At 36.9% G+C, this 27,316-nt stretch overlaps 1 protein-coding gene across 5 annotated transcripts in view; it reads right to left on the bottom strand.

Annotated features, from left to right (window-relative positions):
- Positions 1–27,316, bottom strand: part of SCAPER (S-phase cyclin A associated protein in the ER) — a 381,601-nt gene that overhangs the window by 168,408 nt on the left and 185,877 nt on the right. For all 5 annotated transcript variants that reach the window (XR_012477706.1, XR_012477705.1, XM_074232482.1 and 2 more), the window contains one exon: positions 21,705–21,831. Coding sequence is in view for 3 of the 5 variants with exons in the window: in XM_074232482.1 (XP_074088583.1) it covers positions 21,705–21,831 (127 nt within the window). In the remaining 2 variants the exon portion in view is untranslated. The remainder of the gene's footprint in view (positions 1–21,704; positions 21,832–27,316) is intronic.

Below are 27,316 nucleotides of genomic sequence, written 5' to 3'. Positions count from 1 at the left end.
GCATTATTGACAGGAGCAGGGTTACTTTTGTTCTTCATATGATAATGGGAATGACAAATCCTAAGATAGGTGATCCACCAGTTTAAAAAATTGTGACTCAAAATACCTGGACAAGTCAGAATAAAGTGTTAAATCTGATGATGATTATAAACATTCTCCACACAAACCAAGATGGACCCCTCAGCCATATTATGAGGGGAATGCAAGAGTGAATTAAGTGACTATCAGTCAGGATGATGCATAGTGAGAACTTTGTATGCCTTGGGACCACTATGATAGCTATGAAGGGCTGCCAGGAGCCCTACAAGGTTGGTCAATAATAACCAGAAAATAAATTGTTTAGGAACCAAACCAGAAAGATGAACTGCATTTAGAAATCTAAGAAAAAGAACAGTCATCTTGACATGGGCAATATTGAGTGGCATTCCTTTTGCTCCATTATATCAAGAAAGCAAGATGCATAAAATAAATTTAAAAACATCAATATTTAATTTGTTGGATATACTTTAGTATAGAAAGCACTGACCACTAAACTAGGCAAACCAGAAATATAGAGGAAACATACTAAAAACAATATAACCATAACTGGAACTAGTTCTCACCAATTACAGGTGAAGGTTTCATACCACATTTTTGGCAATAGTCCCTTAGCTCCAGGTTATCTAAGAATATACTGCTGACTGGTCAGGGAATTCATGAAATATAACTTCATCTTTAAGCTAAGATTAAAGGAGGAGCTATAAAAATTTGAAAACCTTGAGATCACTGAAAATCTTTATGCAATGCAAATTCTAGCAATGACAAAAACAGTGTTGAAGTCTCAAATGACTTGCAAAAGGAGATGGGAATACTTCGATAGGAATTCTGAAAAGGTCTTTTTGAATCTGATGGCATGACTCCATCTAGCAAATCAATTACATAAAAAAGAATAACTGGCACTAAGGAAACATAACTATCACTCTTTGCAGATGATGCAATGTTATACTTAAAGAATCATCCCAAAACTAGTTGAAATAATTAACAACTCTAGCAGTTGCAGGATATAAAATAAACCCATATAAATCATTAGCATTTCTATACATTAACAAAATCTAGCAGCAAGCAAAGAGAAATTTCATTCAAAATAACTTTATCAAACTATATTGCTTATTAATATTCTAATCAACCATGATGGACCTAGCTCCTGTCAGTCAGACAATACTAAAGGATTTGTGATGGAAAATGCCATTCACATTCAGAGAAATAACTATAGTCTAAATATAGATCAAAATATATCATTTTCACTTTTAAAAAATTTATGGGTTTTTTCCTCCTATTCCCCCCCCTTTTGTTCTGATTCTTTTTTTTTCAGAATGGCTAATATGGAAAAATGTTAAACATGATTGTGCATGTATAACCTATATTAGATTACTTGCTGTCATGGTGGGGGAGGGGAAGAGGAGATAGAAAAATATGGAACTCAAAATCTTTAAAAAAATGAATGTTGAAAACTATCTTTACATGAAATTGGAAAAAATAAAATTAACAATTAAAAAAAAACAAAAAATAAAATAAAATTGCATTTAAAAAAACTTGGAAGTCTACCTGTCAAGAGAAACTCAGGACTATATGAACAAAATTATACAACACTTTTCACACAAATAAAGTGAGATCTAAACAACTGGAAAATATTAATTATTCATGGGTAGGTAAAGCAAATATAAATTAATCTACTTATTCAGTATCATATTAATCCAACCAACAATTATTTTATAGAACTAGAAAAAATAATAACAAAAGGAATATCAAGAGAATTGATGGGGGGGAAAGTGTAGCCAAGCTGTACCACTGAACAAGCAGCACCAAACTGTATGATAAAGTGGTAATCATCAAAACAATTTTGTACTTGCTGAGAAATAATGGATCAAGGCAGCTAGGTGGTACAATAGATAAAGTACCAGTCCCATGTCAGGAAGAACTGAATTCAAATCTGACTGCAGACACCTGATCTTTATTAGCTATATGACATTGGTCAAGTCCCTTAACCCCATTGTCTTGCAATAAAAAAAAGAAAAAAGAAAAGATAAAAAAGAAATAATGAATAAATGGGATAGGTACATAATACATTGCAGTAAATGATTAAAACAAAATTTTTGTAACAAATATCAAGTCAAGGAAAACATTTATTCATGTCCAAAAATGTTTGTCTTATTCTGTACTTTGAGACAATCATGCTTCATCATCAATCCTCTGAAATTGTAAAAAGTTGTTTAACTGATCAAATTCCTTAAATCTTTCAGATGTCATTATCTATAATGTCATTATTTTATATGTAGCTCTGCTAGTTTTGCTCTCTTCACTCTACATCATCACTTCATACAAGTCTTTCCAGGTTTCTCTGAAACCTTTTTAACATTTTTATGACACATCAAACATTAATACCATCCACATTCAGAGAAAGAACTATGGAGTCTAAATGTAAATCAAATGAATATCATTTACACTTTTTAAAATTTTGTTTTATGTTTTTTCTTTCTCCTATTTCCCCCTCTTTTGTTCTGATTCTTTTTTTCAGAATGACTAATATGGAAATACATTAAACATGACTGTGAATGTATGACCTATATCAGATTACTTGCTGTCATAGGAGGGGGGAAGAGAGGGAGATAGAAAAATATGGGAACTCCAAATCTTACAAAAAATGAATGCTGAAAACTATCTTTACATGTAATTGGAAAAAATGTTTCTAGTTCTTTCTCACAACAAACAGCTGTTAAAATATTTCAAAATATTTGGGTCATTTCCTATTTTTTCTGGGGTGGGGAGAAACTTACTGGAGCAGTGGCATTATAGACTTAAGAGTTGTATTGCTGGTTCAAAAGGCAAATCCGGTTTGGTGATTGAGTGGGTTGCAGGGAGAGGGGGAGACTGAGATTTCTATTTCTTCTAGGCTAGAAGTCCAGTGGCCTGCCACAGCACCAGCCCAGTGTTCCTTAATCAAGAAGCTAGGCTCCACTCCTTTACTGACCCTGTTGGTCAGTCAGCCGACTCCCTGCTTCCAGGGGCCATCATGTAGCTGCTGGACCCCTGCCCTTCCCTCCTGCCCCCCCCAGCTCGGTGCTGCCAAGCTAAAGGAATCTATTGGCCTCAGTCTTCCCTTTAGACAGGATTAGCTGCATGAGCTGCCGTGTCAGATAGTTTGATGACTTTTTGTGGAAAATCGCAAATTGCTTTCCAGAAGTAGAATTATCTCAGCAATAGCTCTACCTAGAATTTATCTTAGCCTTTCCAATAATTTCCATTTCAATTTTTGTTATCTTGACCAATTTGATGGGAATAATGAAGAACCTCAATCGTTTGATTTGTATTTCTATAATTACTAGTGAGGAAGTATTTTTAATTTGGCTGTTGTGAACTAAAGTTTATTCTATTGAGAACTGTTAATATCCTTTGGAGAATATTCTTGTTTTTATCTATTTGAATCAGTTCCTTATGTAGCATGGATAGTCAACCTTTATCAGAGAAATCTGCTGCAAAGATTTTTTTCCATATTTTTCCATTCCTTTTACTTTGAACTGCTTTGTGATTGTGCAAAACCTTTTCAATTTTATGTAATCAAAATGATCAATTTTTTTTCTCTTCCTTGTTTGGCAGGAATTTCTTTCCAATTTTTTTTTACATAAAACACATTCCTTCCTCATTCTTTAAGTGGTTTGTGATATAACCTTGGTATACCATATGAAATGTAGGTTTAAATCTATAGGGCAGCAAGGTGACATAGTATATGGAGTGCTGGTCTTGGAGTCAGAGGGATGGGAGTTAAAATTCAGCCCCAGAAACTGGACACTGACTAGCTGAGTGATCTTGGGCAAATCACTTGACCCTGACTGCCTTGCATCCAGGGTCATCTCTAGTCATCTTGACTCATATCTGGCCATTGGACTCAGATGGCTCTGGAGGAGAAAGTGAGGCTGGGGACTTAGCACAGCCCCATTCACTCAAATCTAATTCATGTACATTACCTCCCTGCTGTCATGACCTTCTTTAAGAATGAAGGACAGGGGGCGGCTAGGTGGCGCAGTGGATAGAGCACCGGCCTAGGAGTCAGGAGTACCTGGGTTCAAATCCGGTCTCAGACACTTCATAATTACCTAGCTGTGTGGCCTTGGGAAAGCCACTTAACCCTATTTGCCTTGCAAAAACCTAAAAAAAAAAAAAAAAAAAAAAAAAGAAGAATGGAAGACAAACATCATCTAAAACTAAGGTCTGTCACAGAGTGTGACTTTACTCACTTATTGGGATTTTGTGGTATTTAATACTAAGCTATAATGCTCATTTGCTATTTACTGTAATTTTCTTTTTTAACCAATTGATCTATTGAATAGAATATTGGCTTTGATAGTATTATCATTTTAATTATTTCTGCCTAATCAGAAGAAAGTAATATTTCTCAAATTATTTAAGTCCATCTTTATTTGTATGTCTTGGTAAGTGAGCTCCCAAATATTTTACACATTCTGTAACTATTTTCAATAGAATTTTTCATTCTTTTCCTACAATTTATGTTGAGAAAAGCTGAGCATTTATGAAGATATAACTTATATTCTGATACTTTGCTGAAATTATTTCAATTAATTTTTGAGTTCAATCTTTCGGGTTTTCTAGAACTTGGAACTCTAATTTCTGGCTGCCTGATGAATTGATTTGGGGTATGACATTCTTGGAAGTTTTCCTTTTAGCATTTCTTTCAGAATTTGCCAGGTTGGGGTGGCTAAGTGGCACGCTGGGGGCGGCTAGGTGGCACAGTGGATAAAGCACCAGCCCTGGAGTCAGGAGTACCTGGGTTCAAATCCAGTCTCAGACACTTAATAATTACCTAGCTGTGTGGCCTTGGGCGAGCCACTTAACCCCACTGCCCTTAAAAAAAAAAAAAAAAAGAATTTGCCAGGTTGCCCAGATTCTGTTTCTAACAAGTCTGGGTGTTTTTCACTCATGGGCTATGGAATGGTTTTCTGGTAGTCCAATAATTCTTAGATTACTTCTTGACCTGTTTTCTAAGTTAGTTCTAGATAGGAGATATCTTTCACCCCCCCCCCCCCATTTACTGCATTTTGTTCTGGTTTAAGATTTCCTGTTATCTCATGGAGTCAATGAGGTCTAGTTGATCTATTCTAATTCATAAAATCTGTTAGTTGGGTAAGATATGGCCCCTCCTGTATTAATCTGTTACTCTCCTTTCAAATCTCCCTTACAGCTCTAGTTTAATTTATTTCCTTTTTGACTGATTCACTGTTTTATCTCTTCAAGGAATTCTAATCAATCTTGTAAATAATAATAGCTAATACTTATATAGTACTTTAGGGTTTCCATAATCCTTTATACATACCTCTCTGTGAGCTTCTGTCTACTGCCACAATGAAATTACTTTCTTCTTCTACTTTCCTGTGTATTCATATTTATAGCTTTGTTTATTGAATAAGGATTTTTTTTGTCACAGCCAGGCTCCAAATATTCTCACCCCCATGAATGGGATGTGGGTTGCTGCTTGCTCTGTGGCCCTATCACTGGCCCTTCTTTCACTGATCCTCCTTCCATTGGCCTGCACTCTGCAGGATTGCTGCCTTGGTGGCCAGAACTTGTCCACTGTGCTGGTCCCTGTTTCCATTTCCAGGCCCAGAGCTCTGGGAGTGCTTTACACTGGGAGGACTTGGTACTAGAGCAACTGGGTCTCCAAATTCCTGTTTCCAGGAATATTTGACCTCTCTGGTAGTACATGGCTGAAGTACTCACAGATTGTGAGGGAAGATGTTCTCTCAGCAGTGCTGTTGCCTCATTCTGCTTCTTACTTGCTTCTGGGGGTCCCCTCTGACAAAGTTAGGCCAGAAAATAATGGTACTTAGGTTTTCTCTTTTTTTTTTGTAATTATTTAGTCCAGTGCACTGCAGGAGAGTTATGGAAACTAGCCTGTTCTGCTCTTCATCATGCCATCTTAACCAGAAGTTGGCAAATATTCTTAAAGAGCAAGAAAACCGGTTAAAATAAACCATATAGAAATATTTTTGGATCAGCAGACGTCAATTCACCAAGAAATGGTAAAGTACTATAACACAGGAATACCACTGGATTTACCAGATTGAAAGTGGATTACCTCTAGATAGAGACTATGAAATAATTAAGGTCCGACAGTAGAATTCAGTGGCTTTCCCTGAATGATATCTATGTGAACCCAATTATGTCAACAAAGAACAGTCAAACAAATGTCGAAGTCGTGCAGAGTTGTTTGTGGATAAGGAAAGATTAATGATAGCCATTTAGGACTAATTCAATGCCACCAGAAACTATAGAAGGGTTTTTTTGTTAGGAGTCCAAATTTAGAGATCAATATAGATTGTCCAAGGAAATGATGGAGACAATGAAACATACCATTTTAGACTCTAAAATTTTAGCACCTACTGAATATCTGACAAACTCTGCCCTGGTAACTAGAAATATATTAGAAGTTTGCTCTTTCCTTGTCCAACACATAACAAACCTCCATACAATAAACACAGACTTCAATATATCCTAGAAAACTCATTATTAAAAACGAAATTAAATTGGACTCATGTTGCAAATTAAACTGTGGTTCACACTGGTTCCTAAAGATACAATACTTTTTAAAATTGTTACCATCCCAAATATTCAATCTTCAAATTACCTAGCTTTCACAGCAGAGAGACGGGGTTAAGATCAAGATCATCTAATAAAATACAGATAATCCCTGTTATTTTGTTTGCTACTAACTACCAAAAAACCAGTTATTTTATAAGCCTGTGTAACAAAGTAATGATTTGTCTCTGGATAATTTCTGTCTATCTGAACCTTATTAAATAAGATGAAGATGAGAAGGTAATGATGATAATGATGATGACAATTCAAAATTCCAGGGTTTAGAAGATTATAAAGCACGTTTTTTTTTCAAAATACCCCTGAAGTAGATATTGTAACTATTCTTATCTTATGTAGCAGATGAGAAAATTGACTCAAAGCAGTTTGCCCACAACCATAGGGTGAACACAAAGAGGAGGCAGGATGCAAGGTTGAACACTTTCCATATTCAACAAATGCAAAATCCTGATGACTAGAAAAAAGACATAAAGAAAAAAATGCTTGATCAGGAAAGATATGGTTTGACAGGAGACAAAAGACTTGGAAGGGCCATCTTAGCTTCAAATAATTCAAAACCAGCAAATATCAAAGGGATTCTGGGCAGCTACTGGAAAAACCATAGCTTTGGCCATATGGACCTTTGTCAGAGAGATGAAGCCTCTGCTGCCCAGATTTGCCAAAACTTCCCTTCCAAGGAGAAGTGTCTACAGTGAGCTCAAGAATATAAAATCTGACACTGTTTTCATTTCTTCTCCATCTCTTTGCCAAAATTCTTTTTTTTTTAATTTTAAGCTTCAATTCATTTTTTATATTCTCCTCTTTCACCCTCATCAAATCTTACTTTTTCTTCACTTTCTTCTGTCAGAGTGGTATCATCTGTATATCTGAGATTGTTAATATTTCTCCCAGCAACCTTAATTTTGACTTTTGATTCATTAAGCCTGCCCTTTCACATGATGTACACTGCATGTGTATTAAATAGATAAAGTGACAATATATAGACTTGCTATTCTCCTTTTCCAATCAGCTGTTCTACCTTCAGTTCTAACTGTGGCTTCTTGACCTGCATTCAGACTTCTTAGGAGAAAAGTAAGATGATCTGGTGCTTCCATGTCTTTGAGGACTTAACAGATGGTTGTGATGCACAACAGCTTCAGTCTAGTCAGGATGTTTTTCTTGTTCTCTTCATAATCCAGAGAATATAGGCAATTTGGCCTCCAGTTCCCCTGCTTCTTCTTACACCAACCTGTTCTTTTGGTCATTCTTGGCTTACATATTACTTAAAGCAGTTCTTCCCTATGCTGGGATGCTCCTGGCTACTACACCCCTACTCCAGGATCCACAGATCTCTATCTTCCTATGCTGATCTGGCCTAGAAATGTGCTTTTTTCAGATTTCCCCCATCAGCCCTTAGTCTGATATATTTTCTGGATCTGTTTGGAGGAAGATTTTTTTTGGGGGGGTGGGGTTGGGAGTGGAGTTTACATTATTTGTTCCTTCACCTTTACTTATTTGACTTCACCTGGAATATATATATACTCTTTTAAGGACTAGGTCTATTTTAATACAGAATCTTTAGAGTTTGAAAAAACCTTCTTATGAAATATTTTGGTTCAACCTTATACCCAATACCAAAATCTCTTCTAAAATTGTTGATAACTTGGTATCCTGGCCTGTACTTCCATTAATAGGGACCTCAGTGACTTTCAAGACCTCCTACTCTGCTTTCAAAGTGGACCCAAGTTTTCCCTTGGGAAATTTGAAATGCTTGAGTCTCACTCTCATCTAAACTGGTTAAAGAAGGGAAGAATACAGCCTCCCATACAATTGGGTAGAAAGGGAAATGGGAAAAAGTAGAATAAATGAGAAAATAGTTGAAAGGAATGATTACTCTTAAGATGGCAATTAAATCTATGGGAGCCAAGGAGATCACCAACTAGTATAGAGGGATAAGAGAAGATGACAAATAGAGCAATCTGTTGGAGAAGATGGGATGGGATGGAATTGCTTGAACATGTAGAAGGCCTATTGAGGTTGGCCAAGGAGTGAGGCCACTTGTTCAGGGGAGATGAGGATGACAGAGGAGAGGCGGAGAGAATTCATCTGAGTATTATGAGATGAGGACCAGGGAAAAGAGGGAACTCATGTTCTTCATCTTTTCTGTATGTAGAAGCCCAGGAAAGACCCAACACCTTTCATTAAGGGGCATGATCTAGAAGAAAATCCAGTCAAGGAGATGGAGGGGGAAATGTTCTAAGGATACAATCAAATACTATTTTGCTGTAAGAAATAAAAAAAGAAACCTGGGAAGAATAATAAGTATTTGTTGGTATATAGTAAAGGGAACAGAAGCAGAATTCATATTATAACAACAACCCTGTAAAAATGAATGATCCTGAAAGACTAAAAGCTCTGATTAATAGGTAACAGACTTGATTCCAGGGGACCCATGATGAAGAGCGAAGGGGAATAAGACACATATTTTTGAGCATGAACAATATAGAAACTGGTTTTTCTTTAGTATGTTTATTTATTATAAGGGTTTTGTTTTTCCTTTTCTTTCCCCTTGAGAGTGAGGGAGAGTGGATTGCGAGGAAAAAAAAAGAAACTACACATTAAATGACTTTAAATAAGTTTTAAAAAAAATTCATGCTACTGGTCTCCTTCCCAAATGATTTTATATTTAATCTCTTTATATTTCTCTCCCATTAGAATATAAGATCACTATGAATAAAGATTGTTTCTTTCTCTGTCTTTGTATTCCTAGTGTCCAGCATAGTGTCTGGCAATACAGCAGCTGTTTAATAAATGGTTTTTGATTTACTGAAGAAAAAAAAGAAAAATTATATCCTGTGAGAGCCCAGGGAATAGAGTAATGACCACTTAATATACATCTACTCCTTACTGACTTGGGAAATCTGTAAAATTCAGTCATTATCATATAACCAAGGATATTCCACATTACTTATCCACCAGCTTAAACCCAGAGTTTTATATTATGACAAAATTCTTTTTGTGATGTATAGCGTAACATACAAATATTTTTCTTGGTAGCTTCTCTCTGGTTTTTTTGTTTTGTTTTTTTGCAGAGAAGGGTCTTTTTTACAAATGTTCCTAATAATTTTATTTTATTCACATAAATTGTTTTATATTCAATTAAAAAATTTCAACATGAAGAATTTTGCTCAATTTTAGAAAACTTCCCTTTTATTCATGTTTTTTTTATTTCATGAAACATATATGAGTGAAGGAAAGTTCACTGATGATAGCAGAGATGCCAAATACAAAAAAGTCATCTCAACAAACCAACTGTTTCTTCAACATTAATCCAAACTATTACAGGGATTTGTGCCAAACTGGATTCCTGTTCTGCCATCATAATTTCTAGACAACTATATCCTGCAGGAAATATATTGCAGGGATGTCAAAAGCAGGTAAGGTGAAGAAGATGAGGCAGAGTCTATCAAAAATGAGTCAGCTGGATTGCAATCTCTTGGATTTCGAGGTCTTTGTTGACTACACAAAAGTTAAGGCTAATAGACACACTGTTTTATTTTTATTAAAAAAGTCCCAGCAGATGAACAAATTGTGGTTTAGGAATGTGATGAAACACTATTGTTCTAAAAGAAATCATGAGGGATAGGACTTTAGAAGAGCCTGGAAAGACTTGCATGAACTGATGATACTGAATAAAGTGAGCAGAACAAAAAGACCAAAATATACACTAAGAGCCACAATGGGTGATAGACCTGTTCATTTCAGCAGTACAATAATCAAAAATAATTCTAAAAGACTTGTGATGGAAAATATCACCCATATTCAGAGAAGTAGCTATATAGTTTCAAAAAGCTTTCCATCTTCAATTTTTAAGTTGTCTTACATAGTATTTCATTTTTCTCTCTAAACTTCTTCCATTTGGATTTTGATTCTTCTTTCATAACATGATTAATATATGCTTAGCATGGTAATAAATGTAGAGCCTATACAGACTAATTTCTGTTGGGGAAGGGGAAAGAAGGGAGGAAAGGAAAAAGATGTAAAACTCAAAATATTGCTCAAAAAATGGCTGTTGAAAATTACCATTGCATGTGGTTGGAAAAATAAATAAATTAAAATATTTAAATTAAGGAAAAAAAGGTTCCAGCAGAACTAATGTGAGGATAAGGAAGAATATAAAGAAAACTAACAGTGGCTGGCTTGAAAAGTAGGAGGAAATTTAAAAAATGACAACACTATGATTTCAAAGTGAAGCTATTAGAAAAGCACTAATCTTCAGTGTGGTGAAAATCTGAGTAAGAATGAATATTCTAAGGGAAAAGAGACCTGCCTGTATACTTGTACTGGTCAGTGTGTTGGTTTTATTAACACATTCTCTGCTCTAGTTGATTCATCTATGACCCTTCCTCATCTCTGGATGGACTGAAAGTATCAAACACATCCAAAAGCACTGACATCTTGCTTCCAAGTCAAATAGTATCTTGTCTTTGGTAATGATAAAAATTCACTGTGCTTTCCACAGTTGCACCAAATGACTGAAGGAACCCAACACATTCTTCAAATGAAAAAGCAGTCATTAGTCAAAGAGAATAACCAATTCCTAGAGCCTCATGGTGATTGTCAAGCACAGCCCATTTCACAGATAATCTCATCTGAACCTCACAATCTCACCCCAATTCATGGATGATATGCCACATTCATACAATTTCTATAGGACTATATCTACAGGACATGACCAGGGTCTCCTGATTTCAGCTCCAGGGCTCTTTCCACTAGATCAGACTGCATCTAGAACAAACTGTGAGTGTAGTGTGCTCCTCCACGCCAAGGGCTCTATTATATACCCAAATCCAGGAGAATGTGATCCATGGGAAAATACTTAAAGGCTGCAAATTGGGATGATAATCTGGAGGAGGGAAGGGTTCCATTAAAGCGGAGAGGAAAATATATAACAAGTTCCATTTCGAGATGTCAATAGGTCTTTCAGGTGAAAATGTCTGGTAAGGCAACTGGTACCCCAGGCCTAAAGTTCAGAAAAGTAGCATTTAAGCTGGGTCCTGAAACAGTGGAAAGATTTTAGCAGTTGGGGGTGGAGGCCTATTCTAGGACATTCTAAGCAGAAAGAACAGTATGGGCAAAGGCATGTCATGGGAATATTCTGGGTTTTTACATGTAATCAGTATAATCATTGGGAGTATAATGTCCATATAATGAAACCATAAGTGTGCTAAGAGTAGAAAGGGAAGATGTAAGGTTGAAGAAGTTCTTAAAGAAACAGGTTAAGGAGACATGAGAAGGTTGTTGAAAGAAAAACCGATTTGGACTCAAAGACTTGAGTTCAAACTATGACCCTATGACTTGCTATTTTGATGATTCTGGGCAATTTTTATGGCTTCTCAAGGACTTAGTTTCTTTACCTGTAAATTAGGGACTTAATTAGAAGATATGGACAGTTATCTAACAGCTCTTTTTGTCAACAGGGCAATTACTTTTTTTTTGGATTTTTTGCAAGGCAAAAATTGAGTGACTTGCCCAAGGTCCCACAGCTAAGTAAGTATTAAGTATCTGAGGTCACATTCGAACTTAGATCCTCCTGACTCTAGGACCACTACACCATCTAACTGCCCTAAGCCTATTACTCTCTTTAAAAAAATGAATTACTTAATACTTTGATTTTTTTTTAGTTAATTTTGCCAATCATAGGAAAAAAGATATTTCACTTATTTGGAGGAAATATTAAATAGCTGAGAGAATAGGAACATGGTTCCTATTCAAATAAAAGTTCACTTGACTATATCTTTGGCCATTTGCTAATCTGAGCTTCCTCATATGCAAAATAGAGATAACAATATCACCTACTAACAAGCTGTTGTGCAGCTCAAATAAAATACTGTATATAAAGTGATTGGAAAATCTTGCAGCAGAAAAAAATATGTATGTATGTATGTATGTGTATGTATGTATATATATATACATATATATATACACACACACACACACACACACACACACACTCACATTCACATGCATTAACTTTCTTATTGCTGTTTTAATTAATTAATCTGATCACTCAAAGGTCTAAACGTTTTTCTTGTAATTTGTGCCTGGGGGGGTTGCAAGGCAGTGGGGTTAAGTGACTTGCCCAAGGTCACACAGCTTGGTAATTATTAAGTGTCTCAGGCCAGATTTGAACTCAGTTCCTCCTGATTCCAGGACCAGTGCTCTATCCACTGCATCAACTAGCTGCCCCATGTGCTTCTTTTAAGAGGGCTATGTTCATGACCTTTGAACCAGTAATACCACTAGTAGAACAGTATCAAAAAAGATTTTTAAAAGGGAAAAAATAGGTATCCTACAAAACATTCATAGAAATTTTATGAAATCAAAAAACTAAAACCAATTTAAATGTCTAATAGCTGAGGCATTGGCACATGATTATAACAATATGATTTAATTACTGAATAGAAGTGACGAATAGAAAGAAATATAGTAAGACACACGAAGGGAAGCAGAGTAAAAACAAAGCACAATCAGTAGTATAAGAAATCCTACAGAATTTTCAGACGAACTGCTATATAACCATACCTCCCCCATATTGTTTTTGTGAAACTGATACTTTGAGCCCAAATGTTGGATTTTAAATTTATTCCTAATAAATTTCACTTGACAAATTTTGGTTAAGAGTCTGACCTATCAATGCTGATGCTGATTCTGTCACCTCCTGTGCTAATGACATGCTTGGCTTTGTGTCTCCCACAAACCTGAAGAGCTGCAGGGGAGCCCCCTTACAGAAATCACTGATGACAGTTTAACAGTTCAGGCCCCAGCCCATATCACCAGACACTCATACACACTTATCTCTAAACATAAATGAAAGGTCTTTGAGTTGCGTTAGAATTCAGGGGATGAGACTATCTTCCAACCCAGGCTCTCCAGCTTTGACAGGACCCACTGTCAAACAGCCCCTGCAACACTGCCCTGAGCTAATAGTCTAGTCACCCCATCAAGGGCTCCTGGCATGGCCTGCTCCTGAGGAAGCCTTGGGATTGCCACTCTCTTCACTAATCATCTTTTTAACAATCCAAGGATTTTCCCAGGAAGTGAACTGAAGAGCATTGGTTCCCATAGTCCCTCTGAGGATAATAATGATATTCATCCTTCTCCAAGGCTATGGCAACTTTCCCCTTTCCAAGATCTCTCCTGGACCCAGTGATAACAGCACAGAATCCCTAATTCTTGTTCAGTTCCTAGATGAGATGACCTGGCCTCCCTGAAGGTAGTCTGATAATCTTGACCTCCTTATTGATAGAGCTCATGCTTCACCTCCCTCTTTGTCAGAAAAACAGGAAGGCAAGCAGCTTTGCACCCCTTCAGCTGTCTTCTGATTGTCCCATGCATACTAAGGAGTGGGGGGAAAAGACTTCCCAGTGAGCTCAGGGTCCTGAAGTTGCTAAAGAAGAAGGACACTGCCCCTGTAGGGCAGTTCACAGGGAGCAAACCTCCAAAGGAGAGAAAAGGTTGGCGAGGAGCTAAAGCAACAGGGACTATGTCACCTTTTCTTAGATCTGGAAGGTGCCCTGGAGAACAGAGCAGGGAAAAGAGATCTCCAAAGGAAAGTCGGGCTCCTGAGTTGACAAAATTTTAAAATACAGCTGTGATGGCCAAGAATTTTCATGTTGTAAGGAATGAGGTCATGTATTCAAACCCCTTCACTTCACAGATGAGGAAACTGAGGTGACTTGCCCAGGGTCTCTCCAGGAATAAATCACAGAAGTAAGATTTTCTTTGGCCCAGGGCATCAAAGTCCATATCCAATGGTGTCCAAATGATATCCCTTTGCTATATGCTCGCTTTCAGCTATAAAATCTATGACTTGGGGGGGGGGGAGGAATCATGGACCTGGAGTTTCCAGGGGACTTGGGAGTCACCAAAGAAGCTGAGGTGAAATCAGATTCCAGGAAGCCTCAGGGGTGAGCCATGAACCCATACCTTTTACCTCCAGAGGCAGAGGGTGTCAGGAAGCCATAGATGATGAGAAAGTGACCCAAATCTTGGTATCACAGAGATGTGGCAAAGGCAATGAGGAAAGTAACTAGAATTTTAATGAAAAGAGTTAGGTGGAGAATCTAAAGCAGAGGTTGCTGACAGTCAGGAAGAATATCCAGCTGCCCTCCGCTGAAGATTTAAAGAGGACAACCAGAACAACAAAAGGGAAACAAAAGAATCCCAGGGTAGATGGACTTGATAAAACAAAGTCTATTTCAGGAAACAACTGGGCTACAGCTGCCACATATGTTTCCCTGGCCCTGCCGCTGTACTGTGGACATGAGCATGACTTAACAGAGAGGACCTTTTCCTTGCTTTCCTGGCCCCTCTAGATGAATTTTTTCATTAAGTAATGTTGTAGCATTCTGCAGGTTGGAATTCAGTGAACCTAAAGAAAGGCAGGATTTGCCACAATCTTGCTGAGTATCACATAGCAAATTATGACATGGGTCAAAGAAAAAAATTGGCTTCTCTAATTTCTATTAAATGATAAACACTGCCAGAGATGCTGTTGCTTATTCAGGCTCATGAGACTCAATGCTGAATCTCTATTAAAATCTGGCAGTGTTCTAAAAAGTCAGGAAAGGCCACTGGAAAAATTCCATGTCAAGTCCATCTGCCTAAACTCTGTTTACTTGTGGTAACAGCATACACATGTCCAAAGTTACTGATAAACCACAGAAAACTTGAGTAATGCAATTATTATCCAAAGTTAAAAAGAGAAATTGTCTAATAAGTAGAACAACTACCATGAACATGCATTGAACCTATATTGGTCCTTACAAGTAAATAAAACAGCATAAATGAATGAAAGTAACAAAAATAATAATCCTTTATAGTTAAGATTTTTTGACACTAGTAAATGAAGCAAAATCTTTCTTGAAACAAAAGTGTCTTTGTTTTGTGCCATTTATTTTTAACTTAAAACATTTTTCTTAAAGCATAAACAGACACATCCATTGCTGGCAGGCTTCTGATTTCTGGTTAGAATCATAGACTGACAGAGCTGGAAGGGATCTTAGCAATCATGGAGTTCAATACCTTTCCTTGAGAGATGAGGAAATTGAGGCAGAGAAAGAAAAAGTTCTGTGCTCAAGGGCAGAAAAAAACCCAGATGCCCAACTAGAACTAAACCCTGAGCCTCCTTCCATTATAATGTACTGATCTCCCTCTCCCAGCAAGATACCTCCATAAATTATTTTGGTAAAGGAGGAATTCAACTATTTTCGGGACCAGTTAGTCAAGTAGCAGTGATGAGGAGCCAGCTCCAGGCCCTGGAGACACAAAACAAAGCAAAAGCTGGTCCCTGCCCTCAAGACACTCCAGTCAAACAAGGGAGACAATGCAACAGCTCCGTGGGAAAAGATCAACAGAGAGACAACTCTGGTATTAAGTGAGGATTGGGAAAGGCAGAACCTGAGCTGATAGGAACCAGAAGGAGAAGATGAGAAGGGAGAGAGAGCCAGGGAAAGACCTGAACCAGAAGATGGGAGTCTCTGGTGGGAGCAAGGCAACAAGGCCAGAGTTCCTGGCTCTTAGGACAAAGGGCAGGGCCAAAGCTAGAAGACTGGAGGGGGCCAGGGGATGGCAGGTGGTGGGACTGTCAGATGAAAAGGAGGGCCTCTACTAGAGGTGCTGTGAAGACATGACAGTTGTAGGAAGAGAGAGACTGAAAAGCTCAGGATGACCCTTGGGGTTCCAGTCCAGGATGATGGTGATCCTCTCAACAGGCAGAGCTACTTCTAGGAAGAGGGGTGAATTTGAATCTCTCTCATCCTAGCAAGTTATTCCATAGTTAACCCATTTCTTCAATATCTAAATATTGCCTTCTTTCCTGCTAATTCCCCTCATTCTTAGAAAATGGTAACTAAAAGGACTTATCTCTCAAACATAAAATGAGTCAAATTTCTAAGAATACGAATCATTCCCCAATTAATAAATGGTCAAAGGATGAGAATAGGAAGTTTTCAAAAGAAAAAAAATCAAAGCTATCAATAAATGCATGAAAAGTGTTCTAGGAGAATTGTGGGAAGATGGCAGAGTAGATCTGAAAATTCCAGGCTCTCCAGATTTTTTCCAAAATAAGTCAAAAAAGCACCTCAGGATGAATGTAGAGTAGCACAAATAAACAAGAGTTGGAGCAGAACAGTGGTTCTCCTGGGATGAGGTTCAGGACTAAGGATTAGGCAGAGTGAAGTATAAACACCTCCCAGGCTACCTCCCTGAAACAGCAAGAGGAGAGCCTTAGGGGAGCCCAGGTCCAGAGGTAGTCTCTGCCACAGCCACAGGAATCCTTACCTCCAAGAGTGTGGGGAGTCCAGCATCTGAGCCAAGAAGAAAGGGCACCTCTTTTGATAAGGGGTGCTGGGCCCAGTGTGCTGCCCAGACATGGTCCTGGGCAAGAAGATACCAGCACATGCACAAAGAATGAAGAGGCAGTGGAACAGGGACGCTGTGGTACAAAGACTTCCAGACCAGAGGGGAGAACTGAAGGTTATGGCCACTGAAGCATTTTCTGAAAGTAAGATCCATTTCCAGCTCAGTGTGAGCAGGGGCCCAGAGGGGATTTGGAGGGGGAAAGGAGTGCATAGATTGGGTTCAGGACAAAGCTCCTGAGGCCAGAGGCTCAATTCCCTATCCTGAAGGTGACTATAACAAGTTATTAAAAAAATTTTCAATGAACAGGCAAAGAAGAAAGAACTCAACCATAGACAGTTATGAGAGAATAGAGAAGACTGAGGTTCATCTTCAGAGGAAGACGCTGAAGCAAAAAAAGCCTCTCCCACCTCAAAGAGTAACATCAAATGACTACATGCTCAAAAAGAATTCATAGAGGAATTCAAAACAGACTTTAAAAATCAAATAAGAGCATTGAGAAAAAACTAAAAAGGAAAATAAGAACAATTCACTAAAATCAAGAAAATTATGAAAAAAAAGTAAACCAGCTGGAAAAGGAGATCCAGAATCTTAAGGAAGAAAATGACTCCTAGAAAATTAGAATTAGGCACTGGAAAGTCAATGAAGTTATCAGAGACCAAGAAATAATAAAATAAAATATAAAGAATGAAAAAATAAAAGAGAATGGGAAACACCTCATAAGAAAAATAACCAATGTGGAGAACAGATCAAGAAGAGAAAACATAGTAATAATCAAGCTCCCTGAAAACTATGATAAAAGAATCTTGATGAAAAAATATAAGAAAGAATTAAAGACATGTATCCCAAAGTGTTAGAACATGAGGGGAAAGTAGAAATAGAAAAAATCATCAATCACTACTTAAAAGGGATCCTAGGAAGAAAACTGATTGGAATATCATGGCCAAATTCCAAAACCCCCAGGTTAAGAAGAATATTTTAAGAGCTACAAGAAACAAAACAATTCAAATATGGTGGGAATCCCAATTAGTATTACACAAGACCTAGCAGCAGTTTTTTAAAAAGACCACAGTTCTTAGAACAACACATATCAAAGAGCAAAAAGTTGGGATTGTGGCTGAAAATATCATACTCAGAAAAATTAAGCGTAATCCTGAATAAAAAAAATGGACACTCAATTAATTGCCAGATTTTTTCAGAATTTTGTTGCAAAAAGACCTGAACTTGGGACAACTAGGTGGCACAGTGGATAGAGCACTGGCCCTGGAGTTAGGAGGACCTGAGTTCACATCTGACCTCAGACACTTAATCATTACCTAGCTGTGTGACCTTGGACAAGTCACTTAATCCCACTGCCTTGCAAAAACCAAAAAAAAAAAAAAAAAAAGGACCTGAACTTAATAGAAAATTTGACAAACAAGATTCAAGAGAAATATAAGGTAAACATCAAAGACTAATTTCAAGAGACTATCTCTATACAGAGAGGTAAACCATATGTCCAAGATTGTTAATAGTAATTGGGAAGTTTGAGAGAAGACTGGGGTACAGTTGAGTTGGATGGGATTCTCAGAAGTAAAATGCTGCAGGAAAAGATTTTAAAAAGTCATTTTATACAAGTGAGGTGTCAGAGAAGAACTGAAACAGAGGAATTAGATGGGAAGGAGAACTGATAGTCTGGAAACCTACCCTCACTGGAAATGGGTTAAAGAAGGAACATCATATGGACACACATATAAAAAAGTCTCTATGTGTATATATGTATATATATATATATACATATACATATATATGTGTGAGTATGCATGTAAGTTTGCACATATGTATCTGTACATATTCATGCCTAATTGTAGCCATCCTGGAGGGTGTGGGAAGGAAAAAATAAACAATGTACAGTGGAGAACAGAAGAAAACCTACAAGGAAGCAAAGATAGACAATTTTGAACACGATGTAAATATTAAAGGCTTTCTTGAAATGGAAATTTATTGCTTGATATTATTAATCCTTTCATGTTTTGCTACACACATGACAATGGTTTTTTTCTTATTTTGTATTTAAGTTTAAAATAAAAATACATCAAAAATGCTGAAAATCACCATTATGAAGTGATTAAAATGCAAATTAAACAATTCTGTTAGATTGGTTAATATGATAAAAAGGAAATGACAAATGTTGGAGAAAATATGAGAAAATTGGGACTTTTATATACTATTGGTAGAGTTTCATGGTTCAAAATATATATTGATATGAATTCCAAAACTCTAATCTCTCATTTCCCATAGCAACTCCTCCACCCTGCCTCATCTCCTCAGTGACGGCCACAACCTTTGATCACACACACAAATGTATTCCATCCATAGTCATGATCTTTGAAATTTCTTTATCTAACTGCAAACTGTAGTCAACTTTCCCTTTCCTTTACAAATCCTAACCCAGTTCTCCATTCCCTCAGTTTTTTCCCCCAGACCATCACTGGCTCTACTGCTGTCTTGGCTCTCTGGTGAGCCAGAATAACTCTACGTAGACTTCATAGCTTAAGTCTTTGGCACTCTTATTTTATCAAAGCTCTTGCTCTCTCCCACCAACTATTGCCAGTGCTCCTATTCAATAGGTACTGCTAAACAGAGAGAGAGAGAGAGAGAGAGAGAGAGAGAGAGAGAGAGAGAGAGAGAGAGATAAAATCATACTGAGTACATTACAGATTTATGTTGCATTCATTTCAAATGAGTCCTTACTGCAGAATAGTGACCCATCTAATTGGCTCTTTCAAACTTTTCCATTCCTTTTTAAACCTCCTATGACTTTCCCTCCACATGACCTCTTAATGGAAAAATTTGCCATATATTTTACTGAAAAAATGGAAGCCATTTTTACAAGGGTCCTTCTTTTCCTCATTTCCCATCACTTTGCTACCTCTGTCATTATTTCCTCCTTTTTCCCATATGACTTTTCTATAACCCAACCTCACTTAAATCTGCTTCACCTGGAAGTCAAGACTTTACCTGTCAATGGCCTCTTTGAGAACAAAAGATGAACACCAATATTAGAGATGGTTCCTCCCCTGGCCAAGGCAAACCCCTGAATGACATGATGCTATTCCATCATCTTCAACAGAGAAGACTCTATAAATACTCTCACTTATTTTCAATCTTCCTTTATGTCCCATTAAAAGTCTTACCTTCTAAAAGAAGCCTACTTTAGCACCCTTTAATTCTAGTTCTTTCTGTTGATTAGTTCCAATGTATCCTGTGTGCATCTTGTTTGTATTACACTTGTTATCATGTTGTCTCCCCCAATAGACTGAGTGTGGGGTCTTTAAAAAAAATTCCCTGTGCTTAGCACTGGGTCTACCAAAAAGTAGGTACTTAATAAATGCTGACTGACTCACTGATTATTCTAGGTTATTATATTCTCAACATTTACCTAGAGCTGTAATACATCATGTTGCTCTCAATTCTTATTATGGGAAAATTATATTTTGCTTACATATAGCTCAAAGTACCACATTGTATTAAAAAAAATCATTCCTAAAAGAATTATGAAAAAAAAACCCACCAGGAAAGACTTTCTGGGTTGGAATGGCTCTCAGAGGTCTACCCTTGTCTAATCATCTTGTTTATCCCACACTCAAAGTATGACAGTATTCTCTGTAACATGATTGAGAATAAGTCAACCAGCCTGTGATTAAAGAACTTTTAAGTTGTTGAAAAGGGGGAAAAGAGGAAAGGAATAAGCATTTACAATATTCCTACTAAGTGTCTGGCAGGCATTGTGCTAGGTATTCCACAAATCTTATCTCAATGATAAGATTTAGATTATCACAACATTGGGAGGCAGCTGCTATTATTATCCTTATTTTACAGATGAGGAAACTGAGGCAGACTGAGGTTAAATCACTTGCTGAAGTCATACAGCTAATATAAATCTGGGGCATATATGAACTCCAATTGTCTTGCTTCCAGGACCAGACCTCTATCCAGTGAGTCACCTAGCTCTCTCATTTCCTAGTTAGGATCTTTTTCCTTCTGAGTCACCAGTTTTGCTGTTGAAAAGCTCTAATTATTAGGATGAGGTTCTTTATTTTGAATTGCAATCTGCCTTCCTCCTAATTCTGACCTTTGGTGCTCCATAAAACAAGCTGAATACCTGTTTCACATGGTGGTCTTCCAAATAAGATTTTTAAAGAGTATTAGAGACAGAAAAAGAGAGACCTCTAATTCCTTCAACGTCTCAGGATTTGATCCCTTATCATCTAAGGAAGAAAAGAACTGGGAAAAACTTGAACCATCTGAACTATCACAGCATTTCAAAGGTCAAAGAAGAATCTCTTTGAAAACATCCCAAAGAGCTATGTTCCAATTACCATTTGAAAAGTCTTTATGATATTTTTCAAGTACATTAGATCCATTAATACTCAACAATCATTAAGTTAGTTATTAACAAAACACAAAAAACTATTAATTACAGAACGTGCATTGCCAACATCATGTCATAAAATCCAATTTTACTTTTCATTTTAAACAAACCTAAATGGCAGTGATAGGAGAGAGAGAGAGAGAGAGAGAGAGAGAGAGAGAGAGAGAGAGTGTGTGTGTGTGTGTGTGTGTGTGTGTGTGTGTGTGTGTGTGTGTGTGTGTGGAAACTACTAACAGTTCCATACCTCTTTTTCCAAAATACGAGAGATTTCACCAAGAGTTCGATCCAAAGCAGAAACCTTATTAACTGCCCACGAACCACTGTCCTGTATGTGAAGTTGCTTTATAATATCTTTTGCCAGTCGCTGCAGCCTAAAATATAAAAATGAAGAAAATACCTGGTATTTAATTAAAGAAAACTCAAAAATTTCATATTTTAGGAATTCTGAACCTCAAAAGATTTCAATGGAAAAGTATTAGGAAGACATTTGGAAAAATATAGGAGTCCATACAATTAAGTTTAACTACTCTATTAAAAAAAAATGACAGAACTAATGATGAACAAAGACAGCCTATAACTAACTCCCAATTATCTGTCAACAGCCTGAATATAGTAAATCAAACTTCTAATATTCCAGTAAGAAAATTCCCAATCATCTTCATCAAGACAGTAACTGCAATCTTAAGAAGGAAAAAAAAAAAAGAAAAAAAGCTGAACTACTGTCATATAAAGTGAGTCCAACCAGTTCAATAGATTGTCTCTGATAGATGTGCCTTGAATTGCAGCCTGGTGGTGGAGTGAGAATCCTAAAACTTGTGTTTGCTCCCTGTTCAACTGAGGGGATCAGTATCTGTGACCTCAAGGGACCCTTTTAGTGCTATGTCTTGGGTTCTCACATCCTCCCAAGTTTCTCTTTTTGAGGACCTCAGGTCCCAGGTCATCTCTGAAGCTTGCTGACCCAACACAGAAGGTCATGGTTGTTATCTGATCTCTGACTCAAGGCAGATGGAGGGCTGTTTTCAGAGAGTACATACAGTAAGAAATGCCTTTTTTTCATTCATCATTCATTCATTCAATAGTTTGCTCTTTTGTTCATTCCCTCACTGGACCTGACTGTATTCCTCACCATGGCCATGTCTTAAAAAGAATAATGAAATAAACTATTTTTTTTTAGGTTTTTGCAAAACAATGGGGATAAATGATTTGCCCAAGGTCACACAGCTAGGTAATTATCAAGAGGCTGGATTTGAACTCAGATCCTCCTAACTTCAGGGCTGGTGCTCTTATCCATTGTGCCACCTAGCTATCTCAAGAGTAATGAAATGAACAGGGACAAAACAGAAAGGAGGAGGAAGTGTGGGACAGCTTTATAAATCACAAAAATCAGCAAATGTGGTTTCATTATTTTCTTCTGAACCATTAACTTGCTAGAATACAAATCATTAAAATGTAAGTAAAAAAAGAAAAATGTCATCCCAAATCAAAGAGAACTAATTTAACAGATTGTCTACATCACTTTGCCCTTCATATCTTGGATAATTAAAAATGACTTGACTTCTTTTTCACAGTGGAAAAGTCTCCAGAAAGTAGATCATAGGTAACTGGAAGGTATCCCAAATATTTGTTGACTGATATGATAGCCCAGAAGAAAATGTTCTTTATTTAAATTATTTAAAATAAAATTATTTTATTTGTGCAGATACAATTTATTAGAATATTATTAATTATTGTTGATTTTTCAAAATGGGATTCACTTTCTGATCTACATGTGAAATCAAATTACTTAGTTTGCAGCATTATGAAATGCAACCTAAATATATGACGGAATAATTGAATCTAAATATAATGCTATGTTCAATCTCACTTTTGGTTAAGTCAAATAAAACTCTTTGAATATAAATATCTCCTCCTCCTTCCCCATCCAAAAGTTAAAAATACAAACAAAAACCATAATGTTTCTTTTTACTCTCTCTCCCTTCATTTAATACCACTTTGTATTTATTTTATATACTGGTATCAAAGTACATGTTGATCCCTCCTATAAAATATAAGCTCCCTGAATGAAGGGACTACTTCATTATTTTTTCTTTGCCTTCTCCACAACTAAAACAGTACTTGGCCCAGAGTATGGCCCTAATAAGGGACAGTTAAGTGTCACAGTGGGTAGAATGCCAAGCTTAGAATCTGGAAGATTCATTTTACTAAGTTAAAATCTGTTCTTGGAAACTTACTAGCTGTGTGACTCTGGGCAAGTCACATATCACTCAACCCTGTTTGCCTCCGTTTCCTTATCTGTAAAATGAGTTGAAGAAGTAAATGAAAACAATTCTAGTATCTCTGCCAAGAAAACTTTAAATGGGGCCATAAAGAGTTGGAAATGACTGGAAACAACTGAACAACAAGAAGTCCCTAATAAATGTTTCTTCATTGACTGATTGATTGACATAGCACTTCACATGTATTCTGGTCCTTCTCTTACTCTGTTCACTATATTTCATTCACAAAGTCAGAGATTACCCTTACATTTTGGAAGCTACTTCATATTGCTGACATGTTGAATTGACAGTATAGTAAAACCCTTGGGCTTTATGGCACCTGTACAATTTTAAACTCACAGGCAGAACTTGATGTTTATCCCTATTAAATTCCACCTTATGAGATTCTCCTCAGGTTTATTTCGCTGTCTGTGCTCCAGGCAACTTCCTAGACTATCAGCTATAAAGATGAAGCTCACCTATACTGGGGAGAGAATTCCCTCAACCAGAAGTGACCTAAACTGATTAAATTATATGCCTATTTCCTTAGCCTTATATTAGATTCAGTTAATTGTTTCACAACATTTTATGCTTTGAATTCTATTCTGTCTCATGATCTTCTTGATTTTGTTTCACTTACTCTTACATCCCCCACGAGAGATGAACATGAGTGGGAAATCATGTTCTGGGTGTCAGTAGCTAGAAACACTGCCCAGAAGCAAAAGAAATGTATATATGCCCATGTATGCATGCATGTGCCAATAGGGGAGGGGCTGGGGGGGGGTAGAGCAGGAGTGGGGGAGGGTCTGGGGTAGGGGAGGGAAAGAAGACCAGGTTCACATATTGGCTTTAGCACTGTCTAAATGTGTAATTAAGGGCAAGTCATGCCTACCTGGCAGTTTTTCTCATCTATAAAAGGAAGATAAAAATACACTGAGTGCTTCAAATGGTCATTGTGAAGACTTTCTTTCAATAAGTTAACCTTAACAATATTTGTCATTTTAAAATTTTCCTGTATTTCCTATTAATGATGTGAGATCTTACACTGTGTTGATATTGTGAAAAGGGGCTTTTCTATCCCTTTCAGTCTTCCTTCCTTTTACTGGTCTAAGAAGGGGTTCTTTGTTGATTAATTCGCCTCTCCCCTAATCAGATTATTTAAGACCTCTCAGGATATAACTAAATATTCACAGACTTACTGTTTTCAAGATAAATTCTTTCTGCATAGAGGCTATTTAATCCCTCAGAGTCGAGTGCCTAGGATGCCATCTCCCATTGCTGCCTTTCACTAAGACAGTTCTGGCTGCTGATGCCTTCCCCTTCCCAAGTCCCAAACCATGGTATGGGCCACAAGCCCTGCATGTCACCAAGAGGTTTTGTTGGCTAGCTTTGGGATGTGCAGTGTTGGCAGAGATTCATAAGCTGTCAGCTAGGGGCAGGAGCAATTAATGCTGGCTCATTGGAGAGTACTCCAGGTTCTAACAAGAAGGGTTAGGAGGCCAGCTTCTTAGGTAACAACTTCCAAACAATCCTCTTAGAATACCAAAGCTTCCCTGTGGGCTAGTTTCTGCCATGCTGACTAAATAAAGCAGGTCTTTCTGTTAAGATGGTCTTGGGGCAGGAAAGTCTATCTACTAAAATAACATAAGGTCTAGTGCTTGTCACATGAAGGTTCATGTCCTCCCCAACTCCAGTTTAGGAATATTAAATTACTTTTTTGAGATTATTTGATATCACTCCTGTTAAAGATTTGATTTAATTTCCTGGTAATACAAAATATTAACTCAGAACTGAGCTACTGGCTCATTCAAAAGTTGTCTTCTATTTACAAAGTCTGTCTAGTTTAGAATTCCTAAGGTCATTGAACCCAAGAGCAACTATTAAACACTTAAGGACTTATGGAGTGAAAAGATACTTTGATTTAGAAATGTGAATGGTTCTGATGCTACCAACAATTCTATTTTCAATTACATTGCACTTCGATGCTGGTTTTAATTTATTTGGGAAAGTAAAATAACTATTTTGGATGTAACCACCATTATTTTAAAAACTAAGAATGAGAGTTTATCATGTGACGTCTTTTTTCAATAAGCCTTAAGAGATTAAGAGAACTCCAATTTTTAAAGATCTATGAATTTCAAAGTTTCCCCTGACTTGTCTTATAATCCAACTGACTCTCAGGCACTGCCAATTATATTTACCAATCAGTATTTTCTTTTCTTTTTAATTTGAACCCTCAGGGCTTTGAACATAGGGAGTAGTCAATAAATGCTTTTTATTCATTCATCAGTCAAGCCCAGAAGCAGATACACTTCTAGTGCACACTCATGTTTGGGGGGGAGGGGGGTAATTTTTTTCTCTCTTCCTCTGATCATGTGTGATCATTATAATAACATATTATTCAGTCTTTTTTTTTAATTTTTTTTTCATATAATCATTACCTGTATTATTTTTCTGGTTGTGCTTACTTCCTTTAATGTCCATTAATATGGTTGTTCTTATTCTTCATATTAACACTTTCATATGGCACAGTAATATTCCATTATATTTGGATATCATAATTAACATAGTCATTCTCCAATCAATAAGCATCTACTTTATTTCCTACACTTAGGATAGGAATCTTTGAGTTAAAAGGTATGGACAGATTAGTCACATTCTTAGTAGAATTCCAAACTGTTTCTATGATGACTGGATCAATTTACAACTCCACTAAAATGATTATTAATATTCCTGTTCTGTAATATTTTAAGTGTGTTTATTCATTTGACTGATTACATAGAAGCCAAAGAAAACTACACTTTATTTTTTTTTCTTTCCAATAGACATTTAAATTCAAATCCAACCAAATGTTTTAAAACATTCTGAATGGCAATAAAAAGTATTTTTCCATTCCAATATCCTTAGGCCACAATCATTAAAACTCTCTTTCTTTGCTTCAACCTTGCGTGGTGGTGATCCTGGGTTCTTAAAGGCTAGAGCAGCAGGGCAAAGCACTGGAAGACGGTACCAAGCTGAAGAAATTTCAAGGACATGCCACAGAACAGCCTTAATAGTTGTTCCCTTAAGATCATTTTAACTAAATGGAAAAAGGTAGAGAACCACAGTTGAACACAGCAACTCATGATTTTATAGCATATGAGGGTTCCAATCGACATTGCTGAAGAGAGAACCCCCTCAATAATTAAGTCACAGAAATTTTAAAGTATTGAAAATAGGAATCAGTCAATCGATTATTAAGTGCCCACAACATGACAGACTCTATGCTAGGGCTTGGGGATACAACTATGAACATCAGAGTGCCTCGGTACTCTCAGAACTGAGATTCTACAAGTGGAAAACAACATCTCTTCACAAGTAAATACGTGATAAATACAAAATAAATTAGAAGTGATTTTGGTGGGCAAATAGGAAGAAGACTAACACTGAGGAATTATGGGAGACTTCTAGAGAAAGGTAGAACTTGAATTTTGGGGTCTCCTAGAAGTCCAAGAGGCTGGTTTGAGGAGGATAGACATTCTGGGAAGGAGGGACAGATTGTGAAAAGGCAAGGAGACATTAGATGGAATGTCATGACCGCGATCAGCAAAAGGGTGACTCT

The sequence above is a fragment of the Macrotis lagotis genome, chromosome 4 (assembly GCF_037893015.1).
Source record: "Macrotis lagotis isolate mMagLag1 chromosome 4, bilby.v1.9.chrom.fasta, whole genome shotgun sequence".
Taxonomy (NCBI): Eukaryota; Metazoa; Chordata; class Mammalia; order Peramelemorphia; family Peramelidae; genus Macrotis; species Macrotis lagotis.
Note: the sequence above shows the minus strand (reverse complement) of the source record. Positions and strands in the feature narration are given on the sequence as shown.